Source organism: Sciurus vulgaris (assembly GCF_902686455.1).
Source record: "Sciurus vulgaris genome assembly, chromosome: 4".
In the NCBI taxonomy this organism is placed as follows: Eukaryota; Metazoa; Chordata; class Mammalia; order Rodentia; family Sciuridae; genus Sciurus; species Sciurus vulgaris.
The window spans coordinates 147135903-147153607 of NC_136464.1; the positions used below are offsets into that span (position 1 = coordinate 147135903).

Here is a 17705-nt window from a genome sequence, read left to right on the forward strand (position 1 = left end):
ACTCATGATCCTCCTGCCTCAGCCTCCCAAGCCACTGGGGATTATAGGTGTGCTTCACCATGCCCAGCCAAGATAATTATATTTTAACATTTATCTCTAGGTTGAAATTTGTGGTATCTTTAAAACAGCTGTTTTTCTAATCTATTTTAAATCTTTATAATTTAGTATAGAATTTCACAGTTCACAAATCTATTAAGAATGATCAGTCTGGCTACACTCTGTGAAGTTATAAATGTGAAGATTTTCAAAGCTATATTAGGAGAAAAGGAAAACTATGACAAACTGCTATAAGACACCTGAAATAAACAGCTATTTTACAGGCACTAATTATCATTCAAAAGTGTTCTCAGTAATTATGTTTTAGCTTGTTAATATAGCTGAAATGGCTTTCACTGTATATACTTTTGTTTAGATAATTTGTGAAATGCAAAATAACCTAACAGTATTTGTCATTCATATAACTTTGTCATAAAACTTTTGAAACTTCAATAACTTATTTTTAATTACTCAATAACTTATTTTGATCCAGTCCTATTATGTTGTCAGATATTAGATAGTCTCAGTATTTCTCATTTAGTTCTAAATCTCAATATAAAAACTTGCAAGTTAGCAGCCATAATTAATTGCTTTTATTATATTGATGAAATTTATGTAAGAAATTTATTCTTCTGTGAGAAGACTGTCAGCATTTAAGGTAAACTGTTATTAATATAAGCATAAATTTTATTTTAAAGATAGTTTATTTTCAAATGTAGGCAATTCATGTGAAACTGAACTGGAAATGTTCCATGTTAAAGGAGTACATGTTAATGTTCAGATACAATCTGTATGAACTGTGAATTAATATTTTAAACTCAGTCCTAAAATGGGCAAAATAAATGAGTATAAAAATGCTTTTATTAACAATAAAATAAAACACTGCTTTAAGGTAATGATATTTTCATTATTCTCTGGGCAATCTTGATACCTGCACTTATTTTGAATGCCAGTTAATAAAGAGTAGTATTAGAATGGTTAAAAAACTTGCAGACCCAAATGACACCTGGAAATTTGAATTGACCCAATATTATGGTTATTGTGCAATCTTATAAGTTTCCTTTAATTTCTTCTTATTTAAAAGGGGAACATTTTAATAATGACCTTCTGATAAAACTGACTTCATAAACTAAAGATTTAATTGTTACCAACCCTCATTTTACTTATATGTGTGTGTGTGTGTGTATTCATGTTCAGTGAGATATGTGGCACTCTTGTGCAGTTATAACCCTTTTTTAGTAGGCTAAGTAAATGAATAAGGAAAAGTATTTATAAGCCATTCTGAAATAGGAAAGAACATAAATCCTTTGTATATGTACACACATGTAAGTGTATGCAGGTACATACTTGTATACACACATACATGCACACATTGTATATTTGTAAGTATCAGAAAATAATTTTTCTACCATTTTCAGAAAATGAATTATTCCACAAAGTTTGGATAATTAATTTGTATTGGTTTGGAAAGAAGTATTAATACTATCTTAGAGTATACTGTATGTGTCAAGCTCTGTGCTGGTGTTACACATACAGTGTTTCCTTAATCCTTCAGAAACACATAAATATTGTTACTTCCATTTTTGGAAAGAATACTAAGGTTCACAGAGTTTAAATAATTTGCCTAGTAATTGCACATCATAAATAACTGAGTAGGATTTGAACACAGAATTATCCCACTCAAAATACATTTTATTTTCTCTCATAGTGACTTTATTTCTAAAAAATGATTACAAAGACAAATGAACCTAAACAACACAGAAGGGACTCAGGTGTTTTCTAATTATTGCATATTATACCCTGTACTCTTCTATCTTAACATTGTAATTGACTATTACTGTCTCCCTTACTAATTTATCTTTGTATCCCTGAATCCTTAAGAGTGCCTAACATGCAGTAAGCTCATTGTCAAAAATGACTTAAATGAGAGTGGGTGGTTGACTGATCTTAGTTGTTTGTCTAATTATTGACATCAAACATATTCTTAAGTTCATTAGCCTTCATATTAAAAAACAAGTTCAGATTCATTAGTTTTGAAGACTGTGGGGATATGATGTGGATCAGTGGTAGAGTTCTATAACTCGAATACGTGAAGCCCTAGGTTCAATCCCAGCACTACACCAATAAATAAATAAATAAATAAATAAATAAATAAATAAATAAATAAATAAATAAAGTCATTCATTTGATAATTTTCCTTTATTTTATTTTCAAACCTTAATCTATATTTGGATTTAAACTGAAGTATGTTACATCAGTCAGCTCACAGATTGACAAGATAGTCAATTGCAGCTAAAGCTTGATTTCAGAGTTCTTGTAATCAAATCATTTTAATAGCACTTTAATGTATAAAAAATAGACTTGTTTGTGAATTAATAGTATATTCAAATGTAATGAATTTCCCGCCTTATTTTCTTAGTAAATTCAGGTGATGAGCTCAAATTTAGACATAGTACTGTTGCAGTTTCTTAAGGCAAGTAAAAGTAATTAGAAATGAAATTTGGAAATTTGCGTTGTCCAGAGTACATTGTCCAATGCAGAGACATTAACCACATGTGACTATTTAAACTAATTAAAGTTAAGTAAAGTTAAACAAACTCTCTTCCTCATTTTCACTAGTTATTGTTCAAGTGCAGAATAGCCACATGTGGCTAGAGGCTATCATTACAACAGCACAAATAAAGAACAATTTCATCATCACAGTTCTGTGAGCACCGGTGTGGAAGCCAGAGGAAAAGATTTAGGCCATTTAGAGATGTGCCACTTCCCTCTCTCTTGCTAAGAAAAATAAACTGATTGAAGTCTTATGAAAGGTTCATGTTATAGCAGATATGACAACATGTAAACACCCGAATACAATTCAGTGCTAAGTGTTATAATGGAAGGGTATACAAAATGCCATGGACCTAAGAGTAGGAATAATCTAATTCTAGTTTAGGGTATTAGAGCCTTGAAGGATGAGTAGAATTTCCTGAAGAAGAAGTTCTTTGTTCACAGCCTTAGTTCTCAGAGGGGTCAAGACACCCCAATTCAGCATAGGAAAATTTCAGTTAGTAGAAATCAAGTCCAAATTAATTAATTAATTAATCTGTCGAGTTAGAGAATTGTCCTTCATATTAAAAAATGAGAGAATAGTAAGTCAGTCACATACCAGGAAATGAAGATGAAGCTAAAATTGACCATTGCAATACTACATTGAAAGGAAGATAACGGATGGATAGCTAAAATATCAGTAAGGAAAAATATGTAAAGTAATGGGAATATAGCTACTGAGCCAATTCAGGGGAAATCTCATAAATTTTGTGTTCCTGGACTATTCTCTCTTGTAAACTGGTAGGCTAGGGAAAAGTCCTTAAAGTGACACAGATGTATACTGATTAAATGATTTGCTCATGTAGTGTTTACAGTCACAGTTAATATGTATATAGGTAATGCTTACTGTATACCACTCACTGTCCTAAACACTTAAAATACATTAACTCATTTCAGCATCACATCAACACTCTTGAGTACTCAGTTAATTTCATGGTCTTCATCAAGGATTGAAGGAGTGAATGGTTTAGTTAGCTAATCATTCCTAAGGGTATGTTATCAACTATTCAGGCATACAGGCCCAAAGGATTTTTCCCTTATTATTTTCAACTTCTTTGGGAAGCAGTTGGCATAAACAAGCAGTTGGATAAGAAGGGGTTAAGAGGATTAGGCTTTCCAAGTGTTTATGTGCTTTCTGTAATGAGTTGTTACTTTTAGGGGCTGAATTATGTCCCCCCATTCATATTTTGAAGTCTTTCCCTTAGTACTTCAGACTGTGACTGTATTTGGAGATAGAATTTTTAAAAACCCAAACAAAATTAAAATGAGTTCATTAGGGAGGGTCCTAATCCAGGATGACTATAGTGTCCTTATAACAAGAGGAAATTACCACAGACACATGCCAGAGGTAAGAACATGTAAGACATGGAAGAAAACAGCATTTTGAAAGCCAGGGACCTCAGTGGGGGGAGGGGGGGGAATCCTGCCAAGACCTTGATTCCCACCCCCCCAATTGTGAAAATATAAATTTCTATTGTTCTTTGTTATGACAACCCTAACAAACTAATATAATATCCAAGATAATTCATTTCTAAATACTGGAAACATGAATATGTATTTTCGAATTCTGGTTGATTTCTTGTTCTGATTAACCTGCAGTTTCAGTGACTGTTTATTCTCTTTAGACCTAACAGTGTCAGTGGAGAATGTAAGTTGTGTGTCCTTTGAATGGGTGTTTTTTTGTTTCATAGACCATTTTTTATAAAAATATAGCTGACATTTTTAGAAGCCAATACATAATTAAATATTTTATAATTAGGTAAATATCCTAATAAAAATTTCAATTGAGTGGTGTAGAAACAAACTTTTAAATTACTAAGTTCAAAAAGTTAAATTTTTGTTAACCATACAGAACATATTACTTAAAACTATTTGTTATTTTCTGTTTTTTTCCTTTAGAGATTCTAAAATATTTGCACTAACTTTACATCATTTACTAAATCTTGAACTTTTACAAATAGTGTAATGGAACCATCAGGTTTGAATTCTGATTCTTTGAAGTAGTTGGAGTTAGACGATCAGGAGTACATTTGAGATAAGTAGACTTAAGAGCATGGTTTTTCTGTTAAATTTGATGATATTGAAGAATTTAGTTGTTAAAAATCCAATAAAGTACTACCCAATCATTTCATGATATTGTAGTTTTAAAATATACCCCATATGCTATTAGAAACATCAGTAATATGAGTCATAAAATGATGAATAATTTGCCAGGGTTTCTCACCTGTCACATTTCTGAGAGTTACTTTGTTTACAAGATTTTTTTGGTCATTGAATTAGGTAATATATATTGAGATGTTGTACTAACTCATGTATAATTATGCTGGATATGATTTTTTGGCTATTTTGTCCCAGGTAAAATAATCTGTCATGTGTAGTTCTCTTTTTCTCCATTCATCACATTGTATTATTTTATGTAATGAAATTCTGGAAAATTCTACATTTGTGGCAGATAAATGTAAAATGTCATTAAAATCCATGTAGTTAAAGATATGAATTCTACATTTTGGAACTATATTTTGGAATTGTACATTTTGAACAAAAATCTGTTGATTTTTTATTGGAAATCTGAGTGGCTTACGATTTAGGCAGGAACCTTTATTCAAAGATAACCCTCCTTTGATCTGTGATGCTGTCAACAGTGAAGTGATTCTCAACCACACATAATCTATATATGTTATTTCTTCTGACTACACATTTTCAATTTAGTCTTTTAGAAATAACTGCCTCATTAGTATTGGTGACATAACTTGAACTTAAAACTTTCTCTGCCATACCTTGAAAGTAGGTAATTTTGTCTGTTTTGTTTACTACTCTGGCCCAATTATCTAGAAATAAGCCTCACTGTAATAAGACATCAGTAAATGTTTGTTGAATGAATGAATGAATCTACATACCTCCCAGTCCTCCTTGTTCAGCTGCTTATTCATGGAACAAAGGTTTATTAACCTGGATTCTTAGGGTATAGTTTTTTGTTGTTTTGGCAGTACCTTGGATTGAACCCAAGGGCACTCTATCTCTGAACTACATACCCAGCGTTTTTTATTTTCTATTTTGAGACATAGTCTCACCAAGTTGTCCTGGCTGGCCTTGAACTTGAGATCCTCCTGTCTCAGCCTCCCTAGTTACTGGAATTACAGGTTCAAGGTGTTTACTTTCGTAGTGAATTTTCATTCTATTTGAATAGAAACTGCTCAGTATAAAACTAACTAAATAATTGTACAAAGTAATTTTAAATAGTAATAAGTACTAGGTTAAAAAATAAAATACATCAATATGAAGCAGATGTATACTGTACAATTTGGCAGTCAGGGAAGGACTCTTTGAGGAGGTGTTATTTGAGATACCAGAGTATTGATAGAGCCATCCTTGTGAAGATCTGGGAGAAGAACCATAATTTTAATATTGCCCTAAATAAAACTTGCATAGAGAGGTATTTTTAAAATTCATTTTAAAGCCGACTACTTGCCCCAAATTCTCCAAGAGTTGAAAATCTTGTAAGGCAAAAAAAGTAACTACTTTTTCCACTTGCATTTTTTCTCTTAGTTATCTTTGATTATTACTGGTTTAAAAATGTTTGCACTTCAAAGAACATTATCAGGAGAACAAAAGACAACCTACAAAATGGTAGAGAATATTTTCAAATCCTTTATCTTCAAAGGCAGAGTAACCATAACATAAAGAATCTTTACAACTTACAAAAATGACAGCACAGTTAAAATTAGGCAAATGACTTGAAAAAATTTCTCCAAATAATTGTGTACAAAACGCATAAAAAGATACCCAAATGTTTTAGTCATGAGGAAAATGCAAATCAAAACCATGAGATACAACTCCATGACTACCCAATTGGCTATAATAAAAAATGGAATAACAAGCATTGGCAAGAATAGAGAAATTGGTACCCTCATATATATATCACTGGTAGGTATGTAAAATGATATGGACACAAGGGAAAAGTTTGTGGTTCCTCAGAAAGCTGAGCATAAAATTACCATATGACCTAGCAATTCTACTAGATATACCAAAAGAATTGAAAACAGGTTTTTAATATGAAAACTTGTACATATTCATGTATGTAGCAGCACTAATCTCAATAACCAAAGCTGAACACAGCCCAAATGTCCATCAATGTTTGATTGGATAAATTGTGGTACATTCATTCATACAGTGAAATGGAATTGAAATACTGATGCAGTACTACAACCTGGATGAAAATCAAAAACATGCCAGTTGCACATTATGTTATTCTCTTAGTATGAAAAATCCAAAATAGAAACCTGAGACAAAACCAACCAGTGGTTACCAGGGACTTGAAGGAGGGAAGAATGTACACTGTTTAATGAGTAAGGTTTTTTCTTTTGAGTAATGAAAATGTTTTGGAATTAGGGATGGTGGTTACACAACCTTGGGAACATACTAGATGCCACCAAATTATACACCTTAATATGCTTAATTTTATGTGACTTTCACTTAGATAACATTTTTAATAGTTACAGGAATTGATTATAACATCGGTTTCTAAAAGAATCCATGAGTCCATACTGATACTTAAAAATTTTTTAAGGGAAACAGAACCTTTATAATAGAGACACCTAACATCACCTTAACCAAGTGATGAGACACCATTCAGGTATTCCAAAACAATTTAGCAAAAAACAGCTTGTGTAAGAATGAACAAATGTGGCAACACAATAATCAGTAAATCTGGGTGAAGGGTATGTATATAGGTGTTCATTGACCTATTCTTACAGAAATAAGAATTTCTGTAAGTTTGAATTTTTTTCTGTAAGTTTGAAATTTTCAAAAATAAGAAGGTGGGATAAACATAATTTTCAAAAATAAGAAGGTGGGATAAACATGAAATTTGGATATGAGCCTTTCCTATTTGATAGCCTTACTTAAACTTAACTGTTCAAACTCATTAGCCTAATTCTTAAAGGATCTGTTTGATCCCTCACCGCTTATCTTTGCAATCTGATTTTTTCCATTATTTTTCTCAAACTAATTTAAACTATTATACTTCTCCTTGTTCAAATTATCCATGTTCTCTCTTCCTATTATGACCTCACACAATGCTGTGTGTTCTGTCCTTGAAATAGTCTTTCCCTGTCTTGATTTTGTTAATTTCTAATTGACCTCTGAATTCTTTGTAGTTAGTCATCTCCTCCAGTAATCTTCTCTGATTATCCTGAGCTGAGAGGGTACCGAAAATGCATTGTTTACATGCCTGTTAGTCCACTTATACACTCTAAAGTTAAATGACAGTTCTGCTTATCTCCCTTATTAGACTATGAACTACTTGAGGACTTGGATTTATTTTTCATGTTTGCAGTAGCTATCAGAATGTGTGCCATGAGTAGGTGTTCAATAAATTATTTTTAGAGAAATGAATAAATTTCACCTCCTACTTTTCCTATAGTTCATATGATTTAAAATAGATGTTTGTTTTATTTTTTACTTAATGTCAGAACATACTAGTTTTATATATGTCGTTTGGTTTTCTTTCTTTTTCCCAGCTATATAGTAGATGATTTTATTCTGAGAACTATTAGTGTTTTGTAAACTCCATAGTATAACCAGTACATAAAAGGTATTCAACAGGTTTTGATCCAGTAAATATGAACAATTCTTGCTTAACATACTATATTCATATACTAGGTACTGTGGGAGAATATTATGGGTATAACATTCTTGATAAATTGTTTACACGATTAGCTAATGTTTTTTAACATTGAAGCCAAATCTTACAGAAAATTTCAGGATTTAGCAGAGATTTAAGCATTTTTTAAAGAAGCCATAAATGTACTATAACATGGATCAGTTTTTTAAAGTAATCATGTAGTAAAAAGTCTCTTTTAGTCCAAAATGGAACCTAGAAACTCTAAAGGAAAAAATGATATAATAATTTCTCTACATAAAAACCTTTGGTGTAGCAAGACAAAATTTTTATTTAAAAAAATAGGAAAATAAATTTCCTTGACATACTAAGTACTTAAAAATCAGTAGACAAAAACCCAACTGAAAAACAAGTAAAGGACAATAAAATGTAGTTTGTGGAAATAGAAATATGCTCAAATGTATAAGGTATATATACTGCTGTTAAATGTTATATAAATTTTTTAAAAATTCATCATACTTCTCAATTTCTCAATCACTTTTTCTGTCACTGTGTAACAAAGCAATGCATACCCTAATGCCTTGATTCGACAAGCATTCAGTTTGCTCCAATTTCTGCTTTTGGTCAGGGCTCACTGGGCAGTTTTTCCACTGGTCTCACCAATAGGCACTCATAGACTTGCCATCACCTAATATTCAAATGGTGCTGGAAATCTATAATGGGCTGATCGGGAACACTCTCTTTCCATTTTCCAGGGGTCATCTTCAGCAGAGTATCTGGACCTCCTCATGGTAGCTTAGGAATCCAGGAAGGAACTATTCAGTAGTCACAAGGCCCAGTACCTTAAATACTTAGGAAAACCAAGTGACGTGATCAAGCCCAAAGTCAGCATTGAGGACTACACAAGATGTAATGCTAAGAGGTGTGGTTCATTGGGGTCCACCACTATAAACACACTTCCTTACCTAACTGAGTTTTTGTTTTAATTGCCAGTGGCTTCCGTTGGAGTATAAACTCCACAAAGGCATGGATTCTGCCAATTTTGTTCACTTTTGTATTAGTCCAGAACTGGGGGTACATTGATGGAATTCAGTAAATTTTATTGAATGAATGTGTCCAGTAAGACCTAGTTAGCTTGTGTAAAATAAAATGGTACATGTTAGGGGAGGCATGTATTTCCACATACGTAATAAATTTCTGGAGAGATAAATATTTTATTAACTAGGAACTATACTTAAGAGGGAATAAGGGGAATTTCATTTACATTATGTATTCCCTGAATGTATTCTAGTTTTATAATGTAGAAAACATATAGTAAGATATGAGAAGCATTTTAATTTTTGTAAATTTTTAAAAAATTATAGTAAAATTAGAGGACAAGACAAGTAAGCTTGGAAAAATGATGTTAGTGTGTCTAGCCAGTATAATAGTATTTTATTGAATATACAGTTCTACAAGTATATTAAGTGTCTCAATGACTAGATTCTTTTTTGTTTGTTTTGGAGGGGTATGCTGGTAGTTTAGTACTTACCACTAAACTACATCTCTTGGGTGGCATCCATCAGCAGTTCACCACCACTGTCAAATTCTAAACTAATGAGAAAAGAAGTGGATAAGATAGAACGTGTGGGGCCTGGGATTGTAGTTCAGTGGTAGAGTGCTTGCCTAGCATGTTTTAAGTCACTGGGTTCAGTCCTCAGCACCACATTAAAAAATCTACACACACACACACACACACACACACACACACACACACACACGTAATATAAACAGTTATTTTTTAAAAGGATACATTAAAAAATTTTTAAAGAACAATGGATTTGTTGAGATTGCTAAAAATGTGTTGGAAGTAATAGCAAAACTAAAATCCAGCCCACTTTCAAATTTTTTAAAAAATTCTTGGACTACAGAGGAGATCAAGAACAAAACAGCAAAAATATCTGAAAAATAATAATGAAAGTACTCTGTGTGGTTACACTGAGTTAAGTAAAATTTACTGTTATATCCATACACATCCATTACTAAAGAGAGAACAAAAAGAGTATTCAGCTGGATAGGTTAGAAAACAACAAAATAAACCTAAGGAAAATGAAAGAAAGGAAATAATAAATTTTAAAATTAGAAATGAATGCTTTGAAAGAAACCTACCTAGCTGCTTTACCCTCCTAATATATCTTCATAGATACAGCTGCTATGCTATGGCATATTATTTCTCCATGACACCATGCCTGTATAAATAAAATTCTTCAAATTGCCCTTAAGCTGACTCACAAGACTCTTCCTAACCTGGCTCCCATCCACTTTCTCCCTGTGTTTCTCACCATGCCCGTTTGTTCTGACATACCACTATCCCCTCTCCCCCTGCTCCAACCAACCTGCTCCAACCTGTTCCTTTGGTTTAGTGAACACGATAAAATTCTCGTGACATTTCCAGTCCTTGAGCTTTGCATATATTCTTCTGTGGACCTGAAAGGCCTTCCCACTGTTTTGCTTAGCTAATTATTACTCGTCTTCAGGACTCTGCTTAAATCTTGTATTCTCTATAAAGCTATTAAGTACACATGTGCATATGTGTTTGAGTCTTTTGTACTCTGATATTCTCATCAGTCAATATCAAAGAAATATTTAATAAGAGTAGTAATGGAGGTGCACTATCAGAAATCTAAAGTTACATTGCTTAAAATTATTAAACATTTTTCCAAAGCTACTTTTGCTAGAATAAATATGAATGAGTATAGAAGATTAGACTGTGTGCTAAAAGAGGTATCTTATATTTAGCAAATTATATTCGTTAGATCTCTGGGAAAAAACAAATATGTTTAAATCTTCTCAAGATGAATTTTAGGTACATCAAAGAAACATAAACACTTAAATTATCCAAAAACTAGAAGAAAATAGAAACTAATACTTGTTAAATCTCTAGATTGGCATTATATATTGTGTACATGTACAAATATGTAGCAACATATTTCACTATTATGTATAATTATAAGGCACCAATTTTTAAAATTTTTTGACATTGTCCCATGGAAACACAATACAAGCCACATAAAATTAAATTTTTAAATAGGTACCTTAAAAAATTAAAATGGGCAAAGTTAACTGTAATGTTTTATTTAACCCAGTATGTCCAGAATATTATTTCAACATGCAATCAATATAAAAATTAATTAGTGTTTTACATTGTTAGGTGTTTTGTGATTCCATTGGTTATCAATTATCTTGACGAGTACTGCTTCCTCAGATGTTGAAGTATAACACCAGAGAAGCACACTGAGGCAAGTTTAGAGAAGAAAGAAGCTTTATTAAAAGATAGTAAAACAGACTTCTCCCAAGTGGAAGAAGGGGACCCAAAGACAGAAACAGTATGATGAGGAAGTCTTATCCTTTTTATACATCTAAAGTTTCCTTTGTTCTCCTGCATTCTTCTCCTTTTTCTTGTTCAATTCCCTGATCCTGTATAATGACTGGGAGATGTAGATGGAATGTCCCGCGGGTGAGTAGGTGGGCTGGGATGGCCAAAGGGTAGTGTTAGGTAAGAAGGGAGCAGCAGCCCAGAGGGCATGGATTGATAGCTCTCTGTCTACTCAGGAGTTGCTTCATTAAAAACCCTTTTGGGAGGAGTGGTATCCAAGGGCTCTGGAGACATGAACATTCCAGTCTCCCAGGGATGGTTTCCAACTTCCCAGATCCAAACTGGCTTCTGTTTGCTCCATTCAACCCAATTACCTATTCTACACTAATGGCCTGTCTTTAATTCTGGCTTCATTCCCCTTTCTAATTTTAGGGACTCCCTACTGCTATAGGAAATGGAACAAAGACCACTCTGGCTGCTTTGAGCTGGAAGAAGGTGGCATGGGCCCTTCCTGTTTAGAAATCTGGTGGTCCAGGGGTTCATGGTAAAAGACTGATTGAGAAGCAATAGGCTGGAGGGTCATTTGAGAGATGGGTGGTCTATAAGAGAAACAAGAAGTTATGAGTACTGGAATAAGATTAATGCAACAGTAATAGCCGCAGTATAGAAATATGCCAATGAATAGGATGATGACGACAGAAAGCCTTTGAAATCTGGTGTTTATTTCACATTTAGAGCACATCTCAGTACACATAAGCCACATTTCAAGTGTTTGATATTGGCTGCTGTTACTTGGCAGCAGACTATAAAGAAATAGAAGGTATCATAAGGAAAAAAATGGTAACTGACTAGAAAAATAAAGTAAAAGGAGAAAGCATTTGCAGCATTAACAGTACAATATCCGTACAGTATAGTACAGTATTCTTAACAGACAATTCAGTCAAGTCACTGAGAACTCTTAAAAGCCCAGAAAATAAATAGTAAGCTGACATAAACAGACAATTTACCGAAGAAACAGGATAAAACATAACAATAAAGAAGTACAAATTTGGATGTGTCGCTCAGTATAGAGTCCTTGCTTAGCTTGTGTGAGGCCCTGGGTTCAGTCCCTAGCACAGTGGGGCTGGGCAGGAGGGAGATTCTAATTAAAACAATAGTAGTATTTTATTTTTATCTGTTGAAGCAGTAGGGGTTATAAAACTATAATTTTCAGGATTACACAGAAAACAGTAAAAGGATGTTCTTATAGTATTGAGAGGGACTATAAAGTAATAAAACCCTTTTAAAGGGCAATTTAGCAGCAGGTACCAGAATTCCTTTTCTGGGAATAATAAGGAAACAATACTAACCATGGCAAAAAAATACATATGTGAATGGTCACTTTGGCATTGTTCATAATAATGAAAAATACATAAATTCCTTGCATTAAAGGAATGGTTAAGTAGTTTATGGTTTAATCACTTAATGAAATACTTTGAATAATTTAACATGGAAATCTTTTATAATAGTGAACTCAAAAAAGATACAGAATTAAATCTAGACTTAAGAACTTTTTCAGAATATTAACATTGTCTTGGGATAGAAAGATTTTTTTTTCCAGTTTTCTGTTTTTCTCAGTTTTCTGAATGTCATGAAACTAGACTGTATTTTACCTTTTTTGATAAGTAAAAAAACTACTTAACATGGTATGATTAGGCTGGGGAGATAGCTCAGTCAGTAGAGTGCTTGCCTTGCAAGCACAAGGCCCTGGGTTCAATCCCCAGCACCAAAAAAAAAAAAAAAAAAAAAAAAAGGTATGATTAACTTAACGCATTCTCAGCTATAACTTCAGATGTTGTACAACTCATGCTCTACCTATCAATTTTTTCTTCAGAAAAGCACAATACTTAACTACTGATGAATTCCCATAAATAATCCACATATTTGGGATTTGACTCCATCTTTGTTTCTGAGTAGTTTCTTAACCGTCTAATAAAAGTTTGCCTCTATATTCTTTTTTTATTCCCTTTACTTCTAGCTTATGTCTGGCTTCCAGGAAAGTGAAATAATACTTTTTTTTTTTTAAACAAACAGCATTATAAATGCTGTTTCCTTCTTAGTGTCATAAAGTTTTCCTTCTTAGTGTCATAAAGTTAAATAACTCGTATCTGCTCTCTTATTGTCAACAGTTAGTATTTTTTTAATTAATTTTTTTTTACAGACTGCATTTTGATGCATTGTACACAAGTATACAACTTTTCATTTCTGTGGTTGTACACAATGTAGATTCATACCATTCATGTAATCATGTTGGTATTTTTATATACTGATTTATTCTTATTGTTTTGAGTAATACTTTCCCCCCCTCATTTTAAGGTTATTCTGGTACAAGTTAATCCTGGGGAAGCATTTACAATAAGAAGAGAAGATGGACAGTTTCAGTGCATTACAGGTAAGAATGGCAATTTATTATCATTTGTGACCAAACAATTATGATACATAGTAGTATATAATGCTTATGGTTTCTTCCTGTCTTCCTCATTACCACCATACAAAAGCACAAACTCTGAATACTGTATTTAACTAATGCAGTAATATCCTAACTAAACTCTTTGACCTGGTTTCTTGATTAATCTTATTGTTCATGTTACTTCCCTGCTTAGAAATCATCAGTAATCTATTCAAGGTTCCTTAGTGTTTCAAAAAGAAAACTTCAGTTTTCTAGTCTTGTTCCCACTTCCCTCCCAACTTTGCTTCCCTTTAATCTTTCAAAGTCATCTGAATTACTGTCTTTCAAATCTGTGTTGTACTGTCAGTACTTTTTTTTTAATCTAGATTTCATCCTCTATAATCACTACTCCAGCCTGTACAAATCCTACTAGTGCTTTCAGACTGAACTTAGATCTTAACCTTTAACAAAATTTTTGTAACCTTCCTTCACTGAGCATCCTCTTAGCATTTTTGGGCTGGGTAATTCTTGCTGTGGAGGACTATCCTGTGAATTGTGTTTAGCAGAGTCCATGGCCTCTACCCACAAGCCACTTCTCTGTACCCCCATTTAGACAAACAGAAATGTCTCCAGATATCACCAAATACCCTTGGTTGGCAAAATTGTCCCCAGTTCATGCAAATTGCTTTCATATGTAAAGAGGAAAGCAATAGAAAAATTAATGGCTAAGACAGGCCCCTAATCCAGTATGACTGGTATCCTTATGAAAAGGAGTAAATTATACACAGACATACATATGGAGTCTTTTGTGAAGATGAAGGCAGAGATGTACAAACCAAGGAATGTCAAAAGATCACCAGCAAACCATCATAAGCTAGGAGAAAAGCTTAGAGCAGATTCTACCTTAAATCCGTCAGAAGGAACCAACCTTCCCAAACCTTAAGATTTCACTTCTAAGCTCCAAATCTGTGAGACAATAAATTTCTGTTCTAAGTGGGGGGAAAAAAAAAGTCACTGGCTGTGGAATTAGAACATGAATTTAAATCTCAACTCTTGCCTCATACTAGCCATATGATCTGGCACATGTTATTTAACCCTCTGTAAATACATTTCTCCTCAATAAAATTGCCATCCCCTCCAAGAATAGTATACCTAATAGGATAATTGTGAGGTTTGATTAATATACGTATAATGTACTCCGTACCGGACATGGCACAAGTAAGGTACTCAATAAATGGTGGTATTGAGTTCTGTGGTGGTGGTGCTAATAGAAATCGATCTCCATCTCCTCTGAAACCCTATAATACCAATTACTGTGCCATTAATTTACCAGATAACAATGTGCAATTTTGTAGTTCTTCTAGTATTTTTCCCTGTTAATTATTTGTTTTTTATTATTCGACTTGAAAAGTTTATTCAGTCTCTCCAACTAAAGTGTAAGCATTGAGAGCAGATAACATCTCATATTTCTTTTTATTCCTTCAAACCTAATAGTTTAGTTTAAAAGTGTTCATTAGGTGGGGCACAGTGGCACCCATCTATAATCCCAGCAGCTCAGGAGGCTAAGGCAGAATGATCGAGAGTTCAAAGACAGCCTCAGCAAAAGTGAGGCACTAAGCAACTCAACAAGATCCTGTACCTAAAAAAAAAAAAAAATACAAAATAGGCCTGGGATGTGGCTCAGTGGTCGAGTGCCCCTGAGTTCAATCCCCAGTAAGAGTACATTATAGGTAGGGTGACCATATTCATTACCATCATCCAAACTGGATACTCTTGAGAATGAAAGAACTTTTGTAATTACTCCATGACTAGTGTAAACCAAGATTTATGGTACTTCCCTCTCCCCCATCTTACCAAAGCTATACATAGCATACATTTCATTACCTAAATGAAAATAAGCTCATCTTTTACTATATGTTTCATAGAATGTAAATTTCTAATAGAGCACATAGACTTGATTTATTTTTGTATCTTTTTTCAAATTGTTTTCAATAAATACTGTCTGTTTTGGAAACATTTTAATTAATATAGCATTGATCTTTTCAAGCACATTGGCAAACTAAGCATGGTGGCACATACCTAATTTATAACCTGTGGATAGTACTAACAGTATCCTAATGTTAGAAACTACCACATGAAGACGTTTTCAAATAGGGACAGATTTCTCTGCTTCAGTGGAAAACAGAAGCTTCTTTCTCTATATGACAGATTTTAAGAATGGAAACTCTCAAAATTATTGGACATAATTATTTAAAACACTGGAAAGGAAAAAGGGAACTAGCCATGAAGCAAAAAGGCTTTCCCCTCTATTATGTTTGTTTGTCCAAAATTACAAGATGGGTGGAAGGAATAGTAGTGAGTGAGGGACTGGGGTTGAAGTCTTTGTAAAGACCAGTGTGCCCTCACTCCAAGTAAGAGAATACAAAAAAATTATATGACTACTAGAATTCTTCTCCTCCCTTTTGTCATCACTAGTTACTGTCACGTAGCAAACCTTTCCTGGCCAATTCTGGAGGTGGGTAAAAAGTGAGAGCAGGAATAGAAGGGAAGCAAAAGGTAAAAAGGAGAAAGAGAAAGTCTCAAGGAGGGCTGAGAAAAAAAGGAGATCCTTAGATCAATAGAGAAGAGTAGGGGAAAAAGGAAGGGGTGGGCATGGGGAAGTACTGGGAAATGAAATGTACCAAATTATATATATCCACATATAAGTATACCATCGTGAATCTCATGTTTGTATGTATGTATACATATATGTATACACAAATGTAATTATAGCACACTAAAGTAATAATTGAAGATCAGTACTGTAGAGTAAGTGGATCAGGGAAGGGGAACATACTATGGAATGAGATTAATCTAATTATATTATGTGCATGTATGGATATAGCACAGTGAATCCTACTATTACTTATAATTATAAGGCACCAATAAAAATAAACAAGTAAATTAATTTTAAATTTTTTTAAAGAAAAGGAGGTCTAAGATCATCAAGTTAGAAAAACTGTTCTTGGATAGCCACTGTACTTATCATAGAATGTCTCTATAATAAAACCTAAAGAATTGAGATAAATCCAGTGTAAATTAATAAGCATTTGAATTAAAGGTCATTCTTTTTAAAATACTTTTGTTATCAAGAATTTATAAAAACAAAAGCAAAGTTACAGAGAACTTTAGAGGTCTATATAATCGCCTTCCTTTATTACAGGTTCAGAATTTTTGAGTTACAGGTAGTTTTGAGTAGTGCTTAATGTAGTACCTTTTCTACTATAACATACTTCCTGGAGAGACAAGTTGATAGTCATTTTTTCTGTGACTTTACTGTCTACTGAGGTGTACTGTGCTAGTTGTTGGGAATTGAGAGAACCAAAACAGTTCCTGCCATTCAAGAACACAGTATAGTAGGGAAGAAAAGGGAGGAAATAGCAATAATTTACAGAAAAAGAGAACCATTAGACATGTGTAATGGGGTATTATGAGAACAGAGAATGAGACTGTAACACAAAGTAGTAAGTAAGGGGAAAAAAATGTTCCCAGAAGAGGTGAAACATCAGCTCTTTTTAAGGAAAATAGCAGTTGGTCAGATGGACAAAGAATATTAAAGCATTTTAGAGAGGGAGGAAACAATGTTCAAACGCAGCTGAAGGAAAAAATGAATTATTTGAATAATACAGAGATTG

General features: G+C 33.2%; 1 protein-coding gene across 1 annotated transcript in view; it reads left to right on the forward strand.

The window, feature by feature from the left end:
- Positions 1–17705, forward strand: part of FNDC3A (fibronectin type III domain containing 3A) — a 171830-nt gene that overhangs the window by 48140 nt on the left and 105985 nt on the right. The window contains 1 exon segment of the mRNA XM_079137696.1: positions 13959–14034. Within this exon segment, the coding sequence (XP_078993822.1) occupies positions 13959–14034 (76 nt within the window).